The sequence below is a fragment of the Oculina patagonica genome, chromosome 10, assembly GCF_052425735.1.
Source record: "Oculina patagonica isolate OP01 chromosome 10, crgOcupat, whole genome shotgun sequence".
NCBI classification, from domain to species: Eukaryota; Metazoa; Cnidaria; class Anthozoa; order Scleractinia; family Oculinidae; genus Oculina; species Oculina patagonica.
In genome coordinates, this window is record NC_135767.1 from 5,889,510 (window position 1) to 5,912,557 (window position 23,048).

A 23,048-nucleotide genomic window follows, 5' to 3' on the forward strand; every position below is an offset into this window, starting at 1 on the left:
TGTAAACGGTCATACAGATCGGACGCGAATATTTTATTCTACTTGTGAAATGAAAACAATAAATTGAATGCAATGTTTTGTTATGCGAATCAGTAGAGATCTGTATCAAAAGTTAATGAATACTAATTAGCTGAGCAGGAGTCTGTATCAAAAGTTAATTCTATTGTTTGATTTGTATTGGGGTTTATAGTTGTGTACATGTGATCTGAATACAGTGCTGGGATTGGTTTGCACCCTCATGAATAGTTAATGAATTTTACAAATATATATATTCTTCGCGTGCAACCCTAAAGGCCAGTTTACACGAGCAATTTTTATGTGAACTTTTATTTGCTCGTGTAGATGACAAAAATTAGTCAATTTTTATGTGACAAATATATTTGTTGACAAGCTGACGAGTTAGCTTTTATGTGACAAATAAAAGTTGTCACATACGAAAATTGCTCGTGTAGAGGACTCGTCACGTAAACTGTGGCAAATATTGCCTCATCAATGTGGTCTCCAGACTCCCACTGAGCACTGCGCGTGCGTATCTCTGTGCGTATCTCTGCTGTCCAAGGTCGTTACTGGCGCACTAAACTTTGGACTGGTGACAAAATAATAATTGTACCATCTCACGCCACGATCAAATATATTTGTCACATTAAAATTGCCCGTGTAAACCTTAAACGAGACCTTGACGGCTAATAATATAAGCGTTTTTCCCGAAACACCGTAAGTGAGACCAAAATCCGAAATTTACGCCTAAGGGACGCACCAAGCATCCCCCGTCTTTTTCATATGGGAGTCCTACCCCCACCCCCATCTCCCGGGACTTGGTCACAAAATGGCATTTTCTTCAGTTTCAGCATCACATTAAACGGCGATTTGGTAGTAAAACGACCATCATGATGTAATTCCATCATTCCCCAGTATTCCTGAAAAGGTTTGAGGGATTCGAAAATTAATTAGATGAGCAGGGCTTCCGAGACCTTTGCAAAAGTAATGCGTTTAGTTTAGTTAGAATTTCTCAATGTTACGCTCGTACAGCCATGCAACAAAGTTTTTGATTTACATTTTAGTTAAGACGACAACAAATGCCAGTTGGGATTGCTGTCAAAACTTGCCTCGAAATCAATAAAGGAAAAAAAAGGTACCTCCACAGGTAGCCCAAGCTCGATAAATGAGCGATTTGCATATTTATAAGGATTTGTATGGGGAAAGAAATAAAGCCGAAAAGAACGAAAAATTAACCGTTGAATTGCAATAAAAACTGCTCACCTGAACTCTTGCGTTGCTTTCTTTGTGTGCTGTGTGGGTTTTAACCGATTTGGAGCGATTTAGTGCAGTTTTAGTCCCAACGGTGGGAGTCGCGGTGGCCTATCGCTTAGCGCGCTCGACTCCGAGTCGAACGGCCCGGGTTCGAGCTCTGGCCGGGGCACTGCGTTGTGTTCTTGGGCAAGACACTTTACTCTCACAATGCCTCTCTCCGCCCAGTTGTATAAATGGGTACCGGGATTTACTGCTGCGGGGTAAACCTGCGATGGACTGGCATCCCAGCCAGGGGGGAGTAGCAATATTCTTAGTCGCTTAATGCTATGGAGACCGGGATAGGCTCCGGCTGTATTCTTGGTTTTCATGTTACGTCATAAAATTCTGAAATCAAACTTCACTAGGCCTGCTAAATTTTCGTTGTCATTAGGCGAAAGATAAACTAAAAATATATATTTTTGCAAATTTCCAGATCGATAGTGTCATTCGTTTTTAAAACAGAGCATTTTGAATATTTGAGTTTTCCGTCGTATGTGACATCAAGCTGAGTGCCGTGACAAAGCTGTTTTGTTTGAAAAAAGGCCTTTCCTTTCCATTTTGAGCAAATTGAACATTTCAGATATAATAAGTGGTGTTTATGTGAAAGTGTACTAGCTCTTAAGCCAAGGATAGCCGCTGTTGTAAACAGAACTGAGTTCCAGATGGTTTCTCTGACATCACGGCGGCCATATTTGTGTCCCTCGGAAGGACACAGTTATGAAATCTCCATACTAAGCTTTATAAATTTGCGTGGAAAGGTTCGGAAAATAACTCGCGAACGGTACATCGCACAGACCCGAAACTTGGAGAAATTGTTTATCTATTTATCATCTATAATATTTGAAATTCATAGCTTCTGTAGTTGAATGGTTTCGAATTTATTTTTTGATTGCGTGACAGTGAAAACCAGCAATGGGCCACTTGGCTCGGACACAGACTTTACACTGGTCCCACTAATAAAATGGCCATAAATCGGCCCGAGGACCGCATAGGAGAGGGAAAATACTCAACTTAAGTAAGGTAAGCTGATTTTTATTTAAATCGCTTAATTTTCATGGGTTACAGAAAAGATCGTTATTTTCCCCATACAAACCCTTATATTTCGAAGGTTACGCAACGGTGCCGACTCTCACATTTCGAGCTTGGGCTACCTGTGGTACCTCTGGAATAATGCAAGGATCACTTGTACAAACAGCAGCGAAGTAAAGCCGGATCTTGGCGTAGATCAGGATCAGCAATATAGAGTAAAACCATAGTTAATAAAACCAGAGTTATTAACTCTGGTAAAACGATAAACCAAATGCAAGGCTGGCTTTATCTCATTTTGTGTAGGATCCGCCCTTCGACCCGACCCGACATCCCAAAGATACCGCCTTCCCTTCCTCCGCCGTTAATAAGCTTTCAATTTCCTGAATTCTATTTCAGTTTTTCTTAGAAAATATATTCAAACAAGGTTCAACCTGTTACCTGTTTCATTACAATTACAAGGCAAAGTAAAAGATAAAAATACAAAAAAAAAAAAGAGAAACGGAAGGAAAAGAAAGGAAATCCAAATGGCCAATTACAACAGAGCTCGTGCGTCACGTGATAATTTTAAATCATGCCCGGGAAGATCTGGGACGATCGAACAGATTTGAACGATTTTCGACTTTCTTGGACTTTGTATGGATATCTTTTGCAGTTCTAGTCCAAAATTGCTGTTTTATTCTTGAAGAAACTTAACCTAAAGGCCTGTAAATATCTTTCTATGCATAATGGCAACTTCGAGTTGTGAAGGTAAGTTTGTTCAAGCCTTTTGGCAGGGTGTTTCATTCGAGTATTCTGCGGAAGAATTCAAATACAAAATGTAGATCGAAGTAAAAAACGTGCAAACAATCTTGAGAACGAAATTTCTCTTTATTTTCCTTTTAGTACTCTAGTCTGCTTGTTTGCTTAAGAAAAACAAAAACTGTTAGTTTCCTTTGGCTCAAAAGGCCAAAGTTAGCGAAAATTTGCCAGGGTTGCTAGCTTCGAAGTCGACTGTTCGGCAAGCTTTTAATAATTTTTAATTTTGTGTTTTGCTGTTGACGTTTAGCGTTGCCCTTTGGCGGTTCTGGCCTGATAGAAGACGAGAAATTCGATTTTGACGTGCCAGTCTCTCCGACTGATTGTGATGTGAGGTAAATCGCTTTTCTGGTCAATAATTCTGTGTAATAATTGGCATAATTGATGCTCGAACTAGTTAGAGGGGAAAGTAGTTGTTTTATCTACCTACATTTCTTTGAGCTGATAACAAAATTCCTTTCATCTCTTATCCATTTGAGGTAGGCTTGATAAAATTGCATTAGATATGCAGACTTGTGCAAAGTACAGTGTTGCAAAGTGCTTTCTTGTTAGGGGAACATGTTTGTGGGGGTCTAAAATTATGGGCTTGCTACACTGTACATTGATGTAGGTTCAACATCTTTAGGGTTACTAGTATGGGCACAGGGCTATTTGATATGAAAGGTACTATAATATAGCTATAGCTGGGAGGCACGGTGGCCTAATGGCTAGTGTACTAGACTCTGGATTGAGCAGTCTGAGTTGAAGCCTGTACGAGGTCATTGTGTTGTGTTCTAATCTTGAGCAAGACACTTAACCTTCATAGTGCCTCTCTCTACCCAGGAGTATACATGTAGCCTGTGTACAGCCGTCCCGCTCCCCTCAAAAAAATAGGCTAGTATACATGTAAATGGGTACCAGTGAACTAATGCTGGAGGGTTACCCTAGTAACTAGCATCCCATCCAGGGGTAGTAGAAATACTCAGTCGCTTCATGCTACGGAAACCGGGGTAAGCTCTGGCGTGTATGGGCTACTAGGTTTAAAGGGACTGTGTCATGGCTAAATTAATTTTATGTTATTAAATTTTGCCAATCGTTCACTATGAAACGAAATGTTTGCAAAGAAATTAATTCTATGATTCTTAATGACAAACCATAGCTTCATTGCAGCCAAATGTGTCTCCAGGGCGTTATAATTTAAAGTTACAAGCAAACAAGATTAACCTTGAAAACTGTTCAGCCCGACCATATTTCAACAACCCATATCGCAATCTGTTTCAATCTTCCTTACTTTTGGGCATCCGTACCTTCTTTTACATTTGGTATGTTATTTAAATATTTCTTCACTGTTTTAAGAGGTTATTTTATTTATTTAAAGGAATTTGATGGTCATTTCCTATGGCTAACTTTGGCTAAAATCTGTGAACACGGTCCCTTTAAGGCAGACTTTACCACTGTAATATAGGTAATTAGAACTGTGATTGTTGACTGTGCCGTATGATGAACATTGCTGACTATTCTTTACCAGGGAAATCAGCAATGATTTAGAAGATGAAGATGAAGTGTTCTTTGGCCCAGTTGGCCATAAAGAAAGATGCGTGACTTTAAACAGTCAAGACGACGACAATTTCAAACCCATGAGTCCTCTGAATGGTGAACAAATTGCTGAACTTTTTAAGGAAGCAACTGCAGTATCAATATTTATCAAAAACTCTTCTTTGACCCAAAGTCTTGGGAACGATGACATGATTGATCAAAGGGAAAACAAAGAAATTTGTAAAATTTTATCAAAAACATTCAGTGTCACTGAAGACCAGGAGAACATGACAACAAAACCAGATCAAGAAGATGACATAAGAATTGCAAAATCTGCATCCTCGCCTGAATCAGTTGACAGTCTTTCAGATGATGTGGTTATTCCCACTACTCCAAGGCGCATCTTACAAGAAAGCAATTCCCAAAATGCTGTATTTCAATCACCGTTCAAAGGAAGAAAAGCTCGCCCACTGCAAAATGTTTCCAAGTTTACAAAATCCAAGCTCCCCAAGACACAAATGACATTGAAGACTCGTAGCTGCTTTAATTCTGTAAGTATTATCAATTGAATGTAATTTAGAATTTCCAGAGGGGTGCAAACCGCAAAAGCTCCTGTGGAAGGGTTATGGCCTTTTTTTGGAACAGCACATTCATAAGTTTTTCATAAATTCATTCATGAATTCTCCAAACATTGTATTTGTATTTTATTTTTTCTCCACTTCATGTTAAGTTGCAACAGTTTATAAATGATTGTTATTATTTTTTTGTGTTTGCATCAGGCTAGTAAACATGCACACCATAAAATGAACAGTTGAACCTCTTAATATGGACACAAAAGGGACAGGGAAGAGCGTCCGTATTATGGAGGTGTCTGTATAGACTTGCCACAAGTCGACCTCACGAGTTTTCACAGTAAATACATGTAAGTGAGCGAAGCGAGCCTTTTAGGCCGTGAAGCGGCCGTGCGAGTGACGAAGTCGCGAGAGGTCGACTTGTCTCGCTTGAAGGGTTTTCGTTTGCGTTTTGCGCCAAAAATGGGGAGTATCAATTTTCAAGGGGTGGAGTTTAGGTGTTGCGTGACTTACGCCTGGTATCTCGGATTTCGTTGCAAGTCCTTGACTCGAATGGCGGAACGTAAACAACTCAACTCCGACGAAAACAATCAAGCGTGTGTGCGTTTCTCCTACGTCCAGAGAGCAAATTTGGCAATGCAATGACTCTCATCGATGAATACACATTTTAAATTGGTTTTTAACCGACGAAAAATGTGCCGATATATATTAAGAATTGCCTCCGAACTTCCAAACATCTAAAATATCCGCCAGTTGCTGTTCAGAGCAGTCGTCGCGAACATACGAAGCTTGAATTCCAGAGGCAATATGGTTCGAGACTTGATCTTAAAGAAATCAGTGGAACGACAACAAACATCTCTCCCAGAAAGATAAGCTTCTATTGTTTTTCGCTGGTAGTAACGCAAACTTGAATAACCTGGTGACCTTGCAGGGTGAGACAAAAATAGAAAAGTCAGCTTGCCCTTCGGGCAAGCCATTATCTTATCTTACTAGCCCGAAGCTCTGAGAAGCTAGCCCGAAGGTAATTTGCATAATTAATTATATGCAAATTTAAAATTGTTCTTCCTTTGGAGACAATAAATGCATAAACATTCAAAAAGAAAAAGAAAATAATCTTACCACAAGAATTAAAACAAACACATTATTACGATTTTGTGGCAACTAACTTTGTAGCTTAATGCAGATCCTTCAGGATCCTTCATATTAAATTTTGTAATCCTACATTTCTAGAGACACAATTCATATGCATACATGACGTACCAAATGCCTGCAATGCATTTCGGGGCGTTTGCAAAAACGGTCAGCCATTTGCAAGTTTTACGAAGTGATGAAGTACTTTACGGCAAAGCAATACCATGGAATGGAACACTATGACTTCTTTTCTTATTTTGAACGTTTTAGAAGCAAAGATCTTCCAATATAATTTTCTGGAAGGACACAATTCCACAGAAAATGGCCGTTACTCATCTTATACAGAGGAATATAGTCACCACGTTCAAGTTGGCGACTATAAAACCAGGAGTTTTAGTCGCCAAGGATGCAGTGAGTCACATTTTCGAGCCCCAAATTTTTCCCTCTAATTTGTCTGGTGCACATTAATTTTATTTCTGAAGGTTGTCATAAAAAAACAATGTTTCTTGCCCATGTGTTGCTTGCCCGTCGGGCAACTCGTGATCAGAATATGCTAGCCCGACGGATAATTCTACTAGCCCCGGGCTATCGGACAGCACTTTTGTCGCGCCCTGCCTTGACAGCGTCATCCATCGCTTTCGAAATTGACCCCATGTTGAATGTTTGACCGCAAGTCACGTTTCACTGCGCTTAATCCCTTGTGATTGACACTTCTGTCCTAAGGGCTGCTCTGATTGGTTTACGCTCAGCGACCCGATTCAAGTATGAAAAGTCCTTCGTCCCGGCGCACCATAATAAACAAGACAAAGGACTTTATTGAAAGTCTAGTGTCTGTATTACAGAGGTAGAATTTATATGAATTTTGGTCTTTTTTAGACCAAGTGAACTGTCCATAATATGGAGGTGTCTGTATTAAAGGGGCAGTGTCACCAGCATTTAGTGCTATTCGAAAATCCAATGAAGGTGTTGGCATAAATTGGAAATCCACTTATTGTGGCCTGGCCTTGCTAAAATGTACTGTACTTGTCGTAAAAACTGTAAGAAAGTGGTGTGGCTATAGAATGGTAGGAAAGAAGTGGCCTAAAACTTGAAAAAGTTGCGCTGACGTATTCAAGTTTGACAGTTTTACTTGGAAGAAAAATTCTTCAAAACCATTTATTACAGTTTATTCACATCTTGGAGAATGAATTTATGCCTTTCTCTTCTTCATTTTTTTTTGTTGATCAGTAAGCGCACCTTCATAATATTCTACGTAAAAACATAGTTTACACAAAAACTTACTAGAAGACTTCTTGTGACGCTGCCCCTTTATAGTGGTGTCTGTAAGGAGAGGTTCAACTGTACATGTACAGTCAGTGTACAGTGGTGTACATGTATGTCCTGATAAAGTTTTAGACTGAATTACATTCCCTTATATCTGCCATTAACAACCTACCAGTCATCAAAGACAGTTTTCTCGGGGGAAAAAGTAAACATTTATCCCTTTCATTACAGCCAATCAAAGTGGAGCATCTCTACGGAATTAAACAGTGCAGTAATGTTAGAGGTTCCAGCAAAGGTGATTCATCATTTGCAGAGTCGTCAAAGGTAAAACTGAGTAATTTATGATATCAATTCAAATTTTTAGCACCAGATACAAACCTGGCAGTGGTAATGATATGGTTCCTTTCAGGGCTGGATCCAGAAAATTCATAGTCAGAGAGCGTAACAGTTGCAGTTAGAGTGCAAGCCTGTGCCAACCCACATGTAGAAAAATTCAAAAACCTAAGAAAGAGGCAGGCGCTGTGACCCCCACCCCTAAATCTGCCGATGCTTTCAATTTTTGACAATAAAGGTCTTAACCAAGAACAGGGTTTGTATGGGTCCTGGAATTTTATTATGGCACTTTCCAGGACCGGAAAGTCCTGGAAAAAGACTACTGGTCCTGGAAAGTTCTGTAAAACTGGTAAACTCAAGTAACAACTGAATTCTCAGAACTGATATTAGGAGAAGTGTACTGACAGTAATGAGAAATATTATTGAGATCTTGGGAGTGAAAGGGTTAATGTGAATTTTGGAGTCCTGGAAAATCAATATGAGTCCTGGAAAAGAACTGAAAAATTGTTTGTGAAAAGGTGTTCAACTCTGTAAAAATCATTCTTTTTTTTTTTCAACTTATTTCATTTCCCTACTCCTTTATAGTTACCACTTCCTTCCCAGAGTGGAATAAGACCTCCAGGGTTTGGTGTCCAGCCACGGCGACGTCGAACAAGCTCTTCATCCTCTGTGTCTTCCACTTCAAGCACTTTGTCTTATCAATCTAATGATCTGAATGAGACTTTTACCATTTCCAAGGGTTCCTCCTCTGACATCCCATCAATTCCACCAGCTGTCTGCGCACGCAAGGTGCCAGCCACTAAGGCCAGTTTAAAGCCTGTGAATGGAACAAGCACATTATCAAAACCAACATTTACCAAGCCCAAAGGAAGACCCCAGCCTGTTAAGGCACTTGCGCAACCTGGAATTAATAGCAAAAAAGCTCCTCCAACACCCAATGACTCTTTGAAGTCAAGTAAGGTGCTTGGTAGCACCCCTGGGCGTCGGCAGAGTGGAACATCCACAGAGCAGGGGTGTGGTAGACCCCAGACGCCTAGTAATGTAGATCGATCAAAGTCATTTACGACGCCAGTTGGCGCAACCGGGAAAAGAAGCAGCATTTCAACAAGACCCCAGACACCTAGTAATGTACAACGATCAAAGTCATTTACCACACCAGTTAGGCCAAGCAGTGCAACTGCAAAAAGAAGCAGTATTTCAACAGGGCAACCTGTTAAAAGTGCACAAACCCCATCTAGAGCAAGAAAACCTGAAGTGCCTTTAACTCCCAGGAGAAGAGGAAGTGTCACACCAAGGGATAGTTCGACGACAGTTCCCACACCTGTGCGCAGACGTAGCAGCGCTGCAGTCGCCAATGGCACAGCAAACAAGACAGGACCTGTTAACAGAAAGAATGTTGTAAGGCCAGCCACTCCTGATCAGGTGTCTTGTGTGTCCAGTGATACTGTAACTCCACCTAATCCAGGTAAATACAGTCAAGGGTTTATTCACGCTTTAGTTTGACTAAAAAGATAGTCCAATCTTGTATAACAAATGTGCCACATGATTGCAAGAACTGTTGGAAAAGCTTTCATTTGAATGGTCGCACACTACATGTAGCTATGGTTTTATCCACAGACTTAAAAGTTAGAACCACCTTGTACAACATATTTAACAGTATCACATGAAAGTACTACTCAGAGCATGTACTGCTCAGAGGCTTTTATTTGATAGGTCACCACCTTGTACAGGGTGAACATTACTACTAAACAGACATGAATGTACTTTCACCCACATACACATAAACCTCATAAATGCACGATAGTATCATGGTTGAAATACATGTATGTTGTACAGTTCAGGGTTTTATATGTATTAATTTACTATAGCTGCAGACATTCCTGACTAGAATAAAGCCAAAATCAACACTGTCATAGCTAGGTTTTCATTCTCAAATGCATGCCATCAGTTGGTCCTTTAGCAGGGATGTAGCTAACAAAACACAGCTCTTAACAAGCCCAGCTGGCTTTACTGGCCTTTGCAGCTCTAAAAGTTTACCCAAGTCTTTGTTTTGTGTGTTATTTCAGCCGGATTTAAGTTCTCTTTCAACCAATGAAATTAGCCAACAGTCAGCCCTTAGTGACATCCCTGCATTAGTCATCCAATAAAATTTTGTTGGGGACAAAAAGTTCTGGATGTAGTTTCCCCCACCCCACACCCCCACAACCACTAATATGAAGTCTTTCAATCTCTTTACAGTTCCTAGCAAAGTTGTGAAAAGGAAGTCACTGAGTGCAAGTGGACAGAAACGGCGCTCTCTTCTTCCCACCCCTCTAGGGAGCAGAATAACTAGATCTCAATCTCAGAGATCTAGACCAACCAGTGTCAACTGCGAGGTTAAAGGTGCCCTTCCATTCAGCATCTCGCCATCTGCTGAGGTCAAGCCAAGGAGTGCCGCTATAGCATCAGAGTCTCAAGCTGATCTTGGTCTTGAGGCGTCACTCTCACACTCAAGAATGTCAGATCCATTTTCTCCTGCGAGCCAGTCTGTTACTGTTGATCCAGTTGAGGATTACAGTGACAGGGATTCAGTTGTTAGGAATTTGATTGAACTGTCACCCACACCCACTGAAGTAAGTGAGAGATCGATAGTTATTTTCCTCCTCTTTATTTCTTCCTCTAAGATCAGCGCCAAATGTGACCGAGGCAGGTTCTGGTGTTGTTAGTGAACAACGAATCAGACTTATAGCCACAATAAAATTTATTTATGCAGGAATACAGATTACAAAAAGAAAAAAGGGTGATTGCAAACAAAATCCTGAGTGAAATGAATCACAGACTTAGGTCACAAGGAATAGTACTGTACACCAAGGGGTCCTCAGCTTGTAAGTGCAGGTCTTGAACACTTTGAACTACTGAATTAAACTAACTAACTGCACTTCTTTTATAAGAAAACAAACAATAGAAGGAAATTCTTATGATTCTAATACAAGGTGTGGTGGTGTGACATATGGGAAATTCATGATGTAAATCCAGTGTGGTTAGATTATGTGGGTTGATTCAGTAAAGAAAGGAAATAGTTTCTACTAAACTGTAATTCTAAATTTATACTAAAAATGCAATGTCACGTTTTTGTGAACCTGGTCACACATGAGCTGATTAGAGTAACGGTACACAATTTTATCACTGCCCGGTAATCCCACCTACATGTAGAATCCTGATTTCTTGAATCCTTAGTTTCTCAACATTCCTGATTTCTCAAACCAATTTTCGTTTTCCTTGGAGAGTACCTCCCTGTAACTTTAAATTTTGATTTCTTGAAGCAATTTTTGTTTCCCCTGGATGTTCAAGAAATTGTTGATTCTACTGTACAATCTTAGATAGAACTGTTGAGACATAGAGACATGTACATCATTCTGTTGCTAATCCGAGCTACATGCACAGCAGAATCCTGATTTCTTGAATCCTCAGTTTCTCAAAATTCCTGATTTCTCAAAACAATTTTCGTTTTCCTTGGAGAGTACCTCTCTGTAATTTTTTAACTCCGATTTCTTGAAGCAATTTTCGTTTCCCCTGGTGGTTCAAGAAATTTTAGATTCTACTGTATAATCTTAGATAGAGCTGTTGAGACACAAGATGAAATGAAAGCCATCTTAACCAGATTTTAACAGTGCAAGAGGCAAGGCTTGAAAAAATAAAAACTTCTATAAATATTATTCTACCTTGCCCTGGCGGGAAAATGTCCTGAGCGAGGGGGGGGGGGGGGGAGGGGCTTCCTATAGTGGCCTATACAGGGTGGCTCCTAGAAGGGGTACCTTTTCCCTATAGTGCCCTATACAGGGAGGCTCCTGGAGGGGGTACCTTTTTCCCTATAGTTACCTATACAGGGTGGCTCCTAGAAGGGGTACCTTTTCCCTATAGTGGCCTATACAGGGAGGCTCCTGGAAGGGGTACCTTTTCCCTATAGTGGCCTATACAGGGAGGCTCCTGGAAGGGGTACCTTTTTCATATACTTGTCTGGATAACCAGGTGGGACTCTCTTTGAGCCCTGTAAGAGGCAGATAAAATGGGTTTGTTCAAGGTTGTTGCTTCTGGGAAAACCTTTTCATGAAAAAGGGGCATACAAGTATTACTAAGTTGATGTTGCATCATATTTCATTGTTTATTTGCACATGCAAAATCTGTGTAATCTGGCAAAAACACTGGCAGGGGTAACTTTAAATGACCATTGTCCCATTCAGAGGAGAGTAGCGTTAAAACCTTCAAAAAATATCTTTAACATTTTATATCCTTGATTATTGTCTTGCAGGGTAATCTTATAGACATTTGAAGACCACGCTGAGGCAAGGCAGGAATAGAAAATACAAAGATGCAATATGATTGTATCTCAGAAAAATCTTTGTTATTTCACTGATTGTAAAATACATGTACATTGTACAAGGCAGTGTAATGTGTTAGAGATATATTTTTTAAAGATCTCAAGTCTTTAGAAGTGTAAGAGAATTTGCTTATTAGAGAAATATTTTGATATTATCAAACATTACATAGTTGTTTCCCTTAAACATACATTGAACCTTAGAAGCAGTATGAAAATTTAATATGTAATTACTGGTAGCTTATAAAATAATTTTGTATAAAGTGTAACACACCATGCTCAAAAGACTACCAAACTGAAAAACAGTCTGTGTGCTGTTAACAAAATGCAGAAATAGAGGTAACATACAGTGCAGATGTGTGGCAGCACACACAAGGAAGGTAACAACCTTGTCCATAGGGTCTTTCTATCCCTCCACCTCCCTCCCTCTCTTTCATTTTAGCCTGGGAGTGGGAAGAAAAGACTCATCTGAGTATGAAGTTGGGGAGCTAAATTGCATGTAAAAATTAAATGAGCAAGGCACCACATGTATCCGCCCATTCATTTGAAGGTAAAATTACTTTGTACAAAGGGGATTCCATCATGCAACTCTCAAACACACAATAACAGATCTGTACTGTCCCATAACTCCACCTTGTGCAATCTGGCTTGTCGATCATCAAATGATAACAATCACGTAACATTGCTGCCTTTATTTTTTATAATAACGGGTAAAAGAATATTATAAAAGTTGTGTTTAATGTTTCTATGTCCTCTCAAGCTTAGTTCATATTGTTGTAAACCTTAAAGCTAAATCAAAGCTGCATATATGCATTATGTTACAAGCTCCTTAAGGGTGAAGTTGGCAAAATGCATCAGACTAGCGAGTGAATGGGTTGGCTAGTTCAAAAATGTGATACAACTTCATGTAACTTTGATCTGCTGTTTATTAGGGTCATAAATTATGTGGACTAGTTATTAGCCCTGTGGTTATTGATTCAGGCTTACAGATGCCATCACTACTAAAGCCTCAGTCCATGGTCCCAACATTTTTAAGCATCATTCAAAAATGCTATGTGAAAACATTGGAGCAATTTAAAACCCTGTTTGGAGTTACAGTTTGTTTTAAGTCAAACTCACTCTAATGTAAAAAAAAAAAAACGTGGAAAATTTGTTTGGCCACTTCAGTTCCCAACAAGGCCCAGCAATGTTGGTACATGTTAAATCAATATATTTGGGACCATTTCAATTAACCAGCTGGTGAGGAATGTGTAAATAAATGGTATAAAGAAAAAAAAAACTAAAAAATGTTGTCAACAGTGTGAAAACCGTTTTCCAATGTGTGTACGCGATCGCATTCCATGAGCGCGCAGAAACCTGAGCGCGCGCGCCCAGTTTAAATGAAATGAAAAGCATTGTTCAAGCCCAGTGGTTGCATTGAACCGAGCTTAAAAATGCTTTCCATTTCAATTTGCTTCCGTCGCGCTCCGGAACCAGAACACATTCTTAGTCCTCTAACTTGAATGTCTGATAGAGTGTGGCTGGGGGAGTTGAAATGTTCCGCTACAGGGAAACCGGGTGTGTAAATTAGCCTGGGGAAAACAATAATTGTTTCGAACTGAAAAATGTCTATACCTGTTTTAATGAGTAATAAAAACATTCATACTCTAAAAGTCATAGTTTACAGTGGTTGAGAAATACTACACTATTTTAACAAACATTCATTGAAACAGCCTAAATTTAGCTAGTTTCGGGCACCACTACTTTCATTCAGTTAACAATTTAAAAAAGTAATGATTGGTGAACGATTTTTGACTTTGCCACCTTGCCCCTTTTATTATCTTTTGCTGAGAAAAAGTTCAGGGAAGAGCTTACTCAGTCTAGAAATTTTTCTTTGCAAAGGGCACATACAAAACGGCTACTGTAAATTCATTAGTCAGAACTTGTCCTTTGGTTTAGAGTGGCACTAGCCAACTCAGACCACTTATCATTAAAGGGACTGTGTCACAGATTTAAGTGAAATTTAGGCATGGGAAATGACCATCAAATTCGGTGAAATATAAAAATAACCTCTTAAAACAGTGAAGGAACATTTCAATAACACAACTAATACATAAGAAGGTATGGATGGCTAAAAGTGATGAAGAATGAAACAGACTGCGATATGGGTTTTTGAAATATTGTTCATTTGTTGGGCTGAACAGTTTTCAAAGTTAATCTTGTTTGCTTAAATTATAGCACCTGGGAGACACACTTGGTCGCAACGAAGCTATGGGTTTGTCATTTAGATCCATAGAAATGATTTCTGTGCAAAAATTAATTTTCATAGCGAGTATTTGGCAAAACTAAATAAAATAAACTTAGCTCTGTTGTGACACAGTCCCTTTAAATCAACCATCTGGCCAGAAACTTAATGAGATTCAGAACACTGCACTATTATCAAACTATTTCTTATACTTTAATATTACCACATAAACCTTTGAACCTGTTTAGGGCTGTGATCCCAATGGAATGGCTTCTCTAAGAACAAGTAGAAGGTTGCCGCATTTACAGCAATATACAAAATGCATTCCAAAACTAGTTTAGGGTATGACCCAAGCGGAATATGAAGACGATAAAAGATATATGGAATGATAAAGTATCGAAACTCTAAAAGTTTTTGTGGAACAGTTACTACAGCAACACAGATATAAAACATAGCTATCCACAATCTATGTTGTTTAAAGGATAATTGTCTGTGGATACAGAACGCTGCAAACATATACAGTGGTACAATGGCATACTTTACCATCCAATGTCTGGCATAAACTTTACGCCAAATGTAAAATGGATAGTGACGATTGTCGGCTAGAAGGTATTCATGTACATATGTAAATTTATAAACGATTAAAAGCATTACCAATGCTGCGAATAGTAATCCTATAATATATAATGGTTTTTTGATAACATTTCTTAAACTTTTAAAGTAACTTATGATGTCTTCAGGAAAGACAAGCAAAGAACTGCTAAATGCTAGCGTGAACAGTAGGAGATAAAAAAGTTGTGGGAAATTGAAGCAAGCTTTATGTTGAGTTTTATCACCTACTACTATTCCGCCGTTCATTACAACAAATACAGCAAAACCTATTACAACTAAACCATATGCCCACAGGCATTTAAGCACCTTGAAAAAGTTGTTAAAAAATGATAAGATAAACTCCTTTAAATCTGTGACCAAACTTGAAGAATCTGGGTTGTTGACATTTGGTTGTAATGTTCTCAATGCAGTAACGCCAGCGGTAAAGACCACCCATATGACATTGGTCTGACGGATGATGATTGACGCAGCACCAACCAGGGCTGCAGCGAAATGGTTTCCACGCAAGCCGAGGTAATACAGGAGCAGAACAAAGAACGCAGAGCTTGAATCAGTGTAGTAGAGAAATGTGAAGAAGTAGAGCACTGGGAATATCCCCAAGACCAGAGCTGTGACAGAGCATTTTGTGGCTAAACTCTTGGCTTCCTCTGTGGGTTTTTCTCCCTACAAAAATAGCAAAAAGTACAATCACATTATTTTGAATGACAAACTCAGTAACAACCTGATTTTATAATGCGTTTGCTGGTGTGACTTAAAGAAATGTGGCATCACTAGACTGTGGTGAAAATTACAAACATTGGTTTAGCCACCCTTGCATGGGTGACCCAATAGCCAAAAATAAAAGCTGAAAAAAAAGTCACAAGAACCTGACCAAACTTCATAATTGTAAAAAAAAAATCCATCAACTAGCAAAATTTGTATGGGATCGGGACCTCTGGGCTATTCTGAAAGCCCACCACAAAGGCATCTGAATCTGATTGGCTGAAAACTTGTTCGTTTCACCACAATCTCCAGTGCACACACACAATCAAACCGGAACCAGGATTTCCTGGTTCCTGGTTTTGGATTCTTCCAGAGCCATTGAGTTTCCCAACTGCTGGTCAAGGGGAACACAGGCTCTGGGAACGAGATTGATGAAATCTTCATTCATTACTGGGCATCATCTCCATGGGGTTTATCTCCGAGGGGCTCCCAGGGAGGAGGATCCATGTTCTTTTGTTCACTGAAACCCCTAGGGGAGCCGCAGCTTCATGCCCCCCTCCCCCTCCCCTTTTTAGGGTCTCATTCCACAAAAAAGATTTTTGGCACAATTTCAAAAGTAAAACTAACAGGAATGTGTGGAACTAAGTAAGTAGAATTAATATTTTACTGCAAGCTGGGGGATAAGTTTCAACTTACCTTTTGCGGTTGTTGACCTTTAGTTTTACCAGTCTTGTCACCACAGTGTAGCTTTACGAGTATCTGTCTCAGAAGCAACACATTACCCATCATGAACACAACATTGATCAACCGCAGGAAAAATGGCGTACACACTATTTCCAGTTCATGCCCGAGGCAAAAGGCCAGAGCGCGCAAACACGCGAAGGAAATAAAATATAATCCTGGTAGCGTGGTAATCTTAGGATCCCACTCGTTAAACTTGAAATCGCAGTACTTCTGTGCTTGTGGGATGTGAAAAATCTCATCCATATACGGCTGTCGTTGTTTTGCGTTGAATTTTAAGAAGATAGCCATAGAAATTGCAAGCAAGGTAGAATAGAACGAGAAAAACGAAAATTCCGCCATCTTTGAAAGCAAGAACTGACACTGAAGCATGATGGGATTAAAATTTGCATCATTGGGGAGGGGAGGGACAGGTTAACATCTTGCATGCGTGAGGTTGTGTTTTCGTTTTCAGGGAAATGAACTGTTAATGGCGGCTCGCGGGAGGGCGATTTTATGTTTACTACTGTCATCAGTTAAGAAGTCTTGTCATTAAGTCGTTTAAATTTCCTTGAGCGGCCGGCTTTCCTTCTTTGATCCACGCAATGTCTTCGCAAGCCTAGAAGGGGGTACAACCGGGTAGAAAATGCGGGAGGGGTTGTAATCCGGATAACATTTCCGGGAGCATAATATCCTGGGGAATTCATTCAATGTTGCTGCTATCTGAAGGAGGGACCTAAAGGGTAAAATAGGATTTGTGAAATTTTCACTGGGAAAATGTGATTTGGGTCAGTGAAACTGGGAATCGCAAACAAATAAACAATGCAACTGCAGGCAACTGAGACTGTGATCTGGGAAAACAATAGGCTGGGAAATGGGGTTTGGGCTGGAAAATGCGATTTATACCACCCCTCGCTTCAGGATTATTGTTGTTAGGTTACTATCATTAGTTTCTCTTGTTACAATAAAAAACGTCTCTCCACCTACGAACCTACCTAACTATCTTCCTACTTTCTTACTCTTCTGTCCCGTGCCCCGCCCAGCCGCCGGGATTGTTTCCCAGATATTGCGGCCGAAAGGAACTCCTAATCGTAGGTTGGTGGAGACGCAGTGGCCTAATGGTTGGCGCGCTGGACTCCGGATCTCATAGTGTCTCTCTTTACCCAGATGTATAAATAGGTACCGGCGAACTAATGCGGTGGTAACCCTGCGATGGACTAGCATCCCATCCAGCGGGGAGTGGAAATACTCCTAGTCGTATAAATATCATATGAATCTGAGAGTAATGAATTGGGAAACACATGTTTTGCTGACATTTTAAAATGGGTGAGTTTGTTAATCATTTCATATTTCAGAAATTGGAACATTTATCATTAGTCCGTAGGGTGTAGTCAAATTACCAAGCCAAGAAGAAGACTTTTCACTTGCTAATTTATCATCGATTCAATTAATTGACTAACTGTTCCCTTCACACCCTTCAATGAGGTTGCAATTTGAGAAATAAAGGTTACGGGGAATATTTTTAATTCATTGTAAACCCTTCAAGAAGTTTGTTTACAAAATCTCAATTAATAATATAATAAATAAACTAATAATATTCCTCGTTTATTACGCAAAGTGTGCTTGCTGTGGTAACTAATGTTACTTTGGTTATTGCTAAATCAAACAGCGTAATTGTTTTATAAGCATGGCGTGATTGCGTGATTTTTACATTCCTTTATACAGACCGCCGACTAATTAATTAATTGAACTGTCGGCTATTTCCGTCAATTAGCGGGACCTCAACCAATGAAACGCTTGCGTGTTCTATGGTGCATTTAATTGGTTTCCATTGAGAAGGGAACGTACATTGTACTTATCTCAATTGTGTGCGTGGTTAAACGCACGGTGTCAAGTTCTGTTTCCTCAAAAACCCGGAGATTTTTTGGTGATCGCTGCATACAGTCTCACTGACAAAGGTAAATAACTTTCTTAATGGTTTTATATAGTTTTATTTTGCGATGTGCAACATCGAAGAAGCATGTTTTAAAAGTTGATCAAAACGGCAGTATTCAAGAGTTAAGACCCAGTTAACGATACGTCTGTTTACGTTGTCAATTACTGACTTCATTTGCTGGGTAATTTCTGAACTCTCGTTAAGACACCCAGGGCGCTCTGTGTGGCTTAATGAAACGGCTTGTTACAGCAAATGGTTTGTATTCCTTAACAAAACGATAACCAAGCTTTTAATCGAACTGCTTTGTCTAATATAAAGAACATTTTCGTTATATAGATTGTGGGTTTAAAAACAAAGATGAATTTCACGTTTGACCGGTTTTCAGAGAGTGTGTACTACTTTCTCAAGAAATGTACTTTGCTATTACTGTTCGAATCGATTCGTTCTTCAAGCTCGCATTATCCAATGTCGATTTTTCGCTGTCAGGTTTAAATGGAGGGGTTCTTTGTTTTTCTCTACTTCTTTCGAGAGATAAGCAAACGGAAATTACATCTTGATGAAATTAACAAACCCCCTCCGTCTGCGGGTTTACGGCAGCGTCTCTGTTTGTAGTTTACGTGAATAATTAAGCATCGCAGCTACGATCGGCCGACAACATAGCTTTGTAAAACATTTTTATGACGGCACCATATTGAACTGTAACTATTAACACAATGATAATAAAAACAGAGCTAAGGAATTGGAAAATCGCTGAGAGGTTTTGTTTACTCGATGTCAGCACGAGCTTAAGTGTATACTCTCAATGTCAAAATACCGCATAACTAAAATGCATTTAAAAAAACAGCTAGCGGAAAAAAGCACTTGGGCGTCTGTAGAACTCTTCCTTCAGTGAAACTAAAAATGTTTGTATCGTAGAAGATCATTTTTTCTGTCTGCAAAAAATTAACGACAGCCTTTTCTCAAGGAATGTTTGGACTTTTCTGCAGAAGTAAATATAACCAACAGTTAATATTTATTCCAGGGTTAAGTGGTATACGCCTTAGTTTGAAAGCTGTAAAAATAATTTCATCTCTGCATATGTAAACCCTGTTGTATATTTAATCACAGTGGTTTATATACGCCAATACAAAAACACAGATTGAAGCACATAACAGGCCTTTCCGGCGAAAACGAACTACTTTCACTGTACAAAAAGGAAATCCAATTTCAAGTCCTCCGAAATCGAATATTTAGAGAAAGAAAACCATTGACATGCTCGTGGTCACGTTTTGGGCGTGCAACATGAGTGATTGATTTCGAAGTCTTTTTAATGGCTTTCAGCATTTTACTGGCTTTCTTTTGTCAAGTAGAGTTTCCGGATTGAGTATGGTTGGTATTAAAAGAACGAAGAAAGCTAGACCCTTGCGGTCTTATGCAGGTTCTGATAAGAAAACTGGCAGGGTGCTTGTGTTTTTATGCTGTCAGGAATGAATTTTTTTTTCATTGTTTGCATATTTCATATACAGGTCATATTTGTTGATGGCGTAAAAATTGGCCGATGCAATTACTCCGTTTGCGGACAGGGCAAAGGTTACAGCTTTATTTCATCCCGTAATCACGATCTAGGCCGTTTGTAAACAAAATTCTTCCTATCTAAGCCATCGGCATTTATAAACAAAACCATAGCTAATTGCAACTTCTTTTTTCTCTCAATCTAGATTATATATTACAATTACATGTAACTTACAGAAATGTTATAGCAAAGAATGGTACTGTTTTTACTAGGTATGCGACTGTCTATATATTCATCAAAGAGATTAAATGTGCGCGGCTTTTTAGGAATCTGCTTGATACTAAAGCGCCGACGATAAAATCGGCCCCTTCTGCTGTTTTTCGCTTAGTATGGAAAGTTTTCTGTGTTCAGAAATAATCAACTACTCTCGTCTCGTACTTACGAGAGAAAAGACTACAGTATTTTCTTATTTGATCGTATTGAACTTTTCGCTGCCAGAATTTCGCAAAAGTCGACTTTAAAGACTTGGCATGGAGAAATATATACAGCATTGTAGTAATTGTGACGTCATCAAATCGGGCCAAGATGGCGGTCGAAACTCTAGTCGGAAAGTTTGAAAGTACTCTTAAAGGTACCAGAACCTTCCTTGGTTAGCAGGGCTCAAATGCATGTTCAAACAGTCACACATGTTTCGAAAGACCTTAATAAAGATTACCCAATGTGGTGAAGAAAGCAAATTTTAGGCTAAAAATGCAGTTCAGACTTTTTCGCTCTTTATGATGATTAAACATGTTTCCGACATGTTTTTGACTCAACATTTTCTCAATAAATACCTTTTAAGATGGCTGAGTCAAAGAGCATAATGTAAACTGAACGAGGTTAGTCACAATTCTAAATAGATGGCACCATAAGGAGGGGAGGGAAGGGGATGGCCCAAGTTTATTTTCGCGGTATCAGGCAAAAACGATTAATTTCTTAAACATTATTTTCAAGTACTAAAAGGAGCGACTAGCAATTTCGCCAGAATCTAAGTGCCCCGCCCCTCGCCCGGTCAACATGTATCGCGAGCGAACAATCAATGTTTAAAATTCCAAACACGTGTTTTTTTTAAAAAAAAGTAAATCAAATCTCGGACAGAACTCTATTCAACTTGTTTCAACACCTTTAAACATCTAGAAAAGGTCATGTCAGGTTGTTCCTTCTAGAAAACGTTTTGATAAAGTTCTAAAGATTTTTCCGTAAACAAATAAACGACCAATCTTTTGCTTCAACCAGGGCGACACTAGCACTAAACGTTAGCCACAGAAATAGAGAAGTCATTATGGATCTGATCAACTATTTATCAGCAGACGAATGGCAAAAGATGGAAGCAGGAGATTTAGACGGTACGCTAATTAATGATCAATTGATGGCTTTGTAATCAGTCTCTAACATTCAAGAAAGTGTAGCCGCCATGTTGGGGAAGTAAACGGTGTCTACACACTGTGTAACATTGAATGAAAGTGCACACAGTGACTTCACTGCACCAAACGTCCAACCCCCAAAGTCCGTAAGGAGAGGTGTGACTTTATTTGAGATGTTGTACGCAACCTTTAAGGTTGTGTTACACGGGACAACTTGCCAGGGGCACCTAACGAGAAAATTTAACTAAAGGTGTCGGAACGCCGTTTATACATTACAAGCGAACTTTTTGTGCGATTTAAAGCTTTATTTTTAAATGCTAAGAAAATTGTATCTTTTTGGGTACGCTAGCTAAACTTTTAATCTTCAGAAAATTTTAGGGAACGAAATATTATTACCCGAATTTACGAGCCGCTGTTGCCTTCTCGATAATTGTAGCTGGCCTTTTTTCGTATCCAAAACGACATTTTTCTCTCTCCGAAAACAACAGGCATTACTTTTCCCATGTCACGAGAATTTGAGTTTATAAGAAATCTCCAGATTTTCATCCCACTTTAATCAGAAAATCGTAGGCGATTTTAGGTCGAACAGATATTCACCGAGACAGTCCGTTGGGTGCCCTTAACTTGCAACGACGGTTTTTCGCGCAACATCATGCAAAATGTACCTGGAAACATGCATGTTACACGAGACGATTTTCAGCGCAACGTCGACTCGCAACATTTCGCGTATCCGAGTAATGCGCGTCCAGGCCATGTTGAACAGAGTTCTGGGAAGGTGTTGCGCAAAAAATCGACAGTGACCCTGTTACACGAGCCAACTTTCTAAATATTTGTCATCTTGCGTTGCGAGTTTTTGACTTGGGTTGAAAAACTCGCAGCGTGTTGCCGAGTAGAAAGTTGTGCAAAAAATCGTCCCCAGTGCATTGTTACACGGTGTTCGATTTTTGCGCAACAATTGTTGCATGGTGTCCCGTGTAACACCGCCTTTACCCTGCTCCGCCGACAGTCTTCCTTAGTTGCAAGACTGCTCTCGCAGGTGCTCGTGCATTCTCCTGATTGGTTAACGAAATTCGGAACCTCTGCGTTTGTTTTACGAGTATTTGCCGACTGACTGAGCCAATCATGACCTTTCTACAGGTTTTGACGAATACCGTATCGTCCACCGACGCGCCGAAGGAGGAGGAAAATACAAATATTCAGCAGTTCACTCTAAAGATGAAATCCCAGTGGAACTACACATTTCAGGCGCGTCCGCAGCCAGAGACCCGCTAAAGGAAATCCAGCTGATTAATCTCCGTGTAGATGACAATCATTGCATCACAGCTATCGATGACAACGGAGATTGTGTTGTTAGGAAATGATAGAACTTTATTAGCGCATCTTGGACTTGCCTTAAGTTAGTCAGTGGTTTCACGGTTTTCGACAGAAGGAAAACATAGCTATTATTACATGTATAGGATTTTATTCCGCTTTAAACTTTTGTAACTCCATATAGCACTGAGACAGCCTAGTCGACCCTAGTCCCTAGGCTTTTCGGCTCAAGGGAGTCTGGGCTCCATCGTGAGCGGTGACGTCACCGAAAAGTAGGCGACGCCCCAGGCTTTGCGGGGTCACCGAAACAAGAGAGAACGCCTAGGGACTAGGTTGGAAATGAGGTATTTTAGGGATTTTAACAGT

At 39.7% G+C, this 23,048-nt stretch overlaps 3 protein-coding genes across 4 annotated transcripts; 2 read left to right on the forward strand and 1 right to left on the reverse strand.

The window, feature by feature from the left end:
* The first annotated feature begins 3,029 nt into the window (after positions 1-3,029).
* Positions 3,030-13,532, forward strand: LOC144667395 (uncharacterized). Its single transcript, XM_078528790.1, has 7 exons — positions 3,030-3,066; positions 3,365-3,449; positions 4,622-5,180; positions 7,827-7,919; positions 8,514-9,393; positions 10,167-10,540; positions 12,217-13,532. The coding sequence occupies exons 1-7, from the start codon at positions 3,045-3,047 to the stop codon at positions 12,235-12,237; spliced, it is 2,034 nt and encodes a 677-aa protein (XP_078384916.1). The 5' UTR covers positions 3,030-3,044; the 3' UTR covers positions 12,238-13,532.
* Positions 13,533-13,884: 352 nt separating this feature from the next.
* On the reverse strand, positions 13,885-16,904 carry LOC144627986 (dol-P-Glc:Glc(2)Man(9)GlcNAc(2)-PP-Dol alpha-1,2-glucosyltransferase-like). Of its 2 annotated transcripts, none has more exons than XM_078486016.1 (2): positions 16,517-16,904; positions 13,885-15,781 (listed from the first exon to the last, which is right to left on the reverse strand). In XM_078486016.1, exons 1-2 carry the CDS (start codon positions 16,901-16,903, stop codon positions 14,726-14,728), a joined length of 1,443 nt encoding a protein of 480 aa, XP_078342142.1. In that variant the 5' UTR covers position 16,904; the 3' UTR covers positions 13,885-14,725. The 2 variants fall into 2 exon arrangements, with proteins under 2 accessions (XP_078342142.1, XP_078342143.1); XM_078486017.1 differs by having other exon boundaries at positions 13,885-15,777; positions 16,513-16,904.
* Positions 16,905-18,345: 1,441 nt separating this feature from the next.
* LOC144627987 (uncharacterized) lies at positions 18,346-22,790 on the forward strand. Its single transcript, XM_078486018.1, has 3 exons — positions 18,346-18,498; positions 21,244-21,353; positions 22,509-22,790. The coding sequence occupies exons 2-3, from the start codon at positions 21,290-21,292 to the stop codon at positions 22,730-22,732; spliced, it is 288 nt and encodes a 95-aa protein (XP_078342144.1). The 5' UTR covers positions 18,346-18,498; positions 21,244-21,289; the 3' UTR covers positions 22,733-22,790.
* The last annotated feature ends 258 nt before the right edge of the window (positions 22,791-23,048 follow it).

Excerpts from the sequence above, each read along its gene's own strand:
- LOC144667395 (XM_078528790.1), top strand. The coding sequence starts at position 3,045 with ATGGCAACTTCGAGTTGTGAAG. Across the intron at positions 9,394-10,166 it reads TGTAACTCCACCTAATCCAG|TTCCTAGCAAAGTTGTGAAA; the intron begins GTAAATACAGTC and ends ATCTCTTTACAG. Across the intron at positions 10,541-12,216 it reads TGTCACCCACACCCACTGAA|GGTAATCTTATAGACATTTG; the intron begins GTAAGTGAGAGA and ends ATTGTCTTGCAG.
- LOC144627986 (XM_078486016.1), bottom strand. The coding sequence starts at position 16,903 with ATGGCGGAATTTTCGTTTTTCTCGTTCTATTCTACCTTGCTTGCAATT. Across the intron at positions 15,782-16,516 it reads AAGGTCAACAACCGCAAAAG|GGAGAAAAACCCACAGAGGA; the intron begins GTAAGTTGAAAC and ends CTATTTTTGTAG.
- LOC144627987 (XM_078486018.1), top strand. The coding sequence starts at position 21,290 with ATGGATCTGATCAACTATTTATCAGCAGACGAATGGCAAAAGATGGAA. Across the intron at positions 21,354-22,508 it reads GGAAGCAGGAGATTTAGACG|GTTTTGACGAATACCGTATC; the intron begins GTACGCTAATTA and ends ACCTTTCTACAG.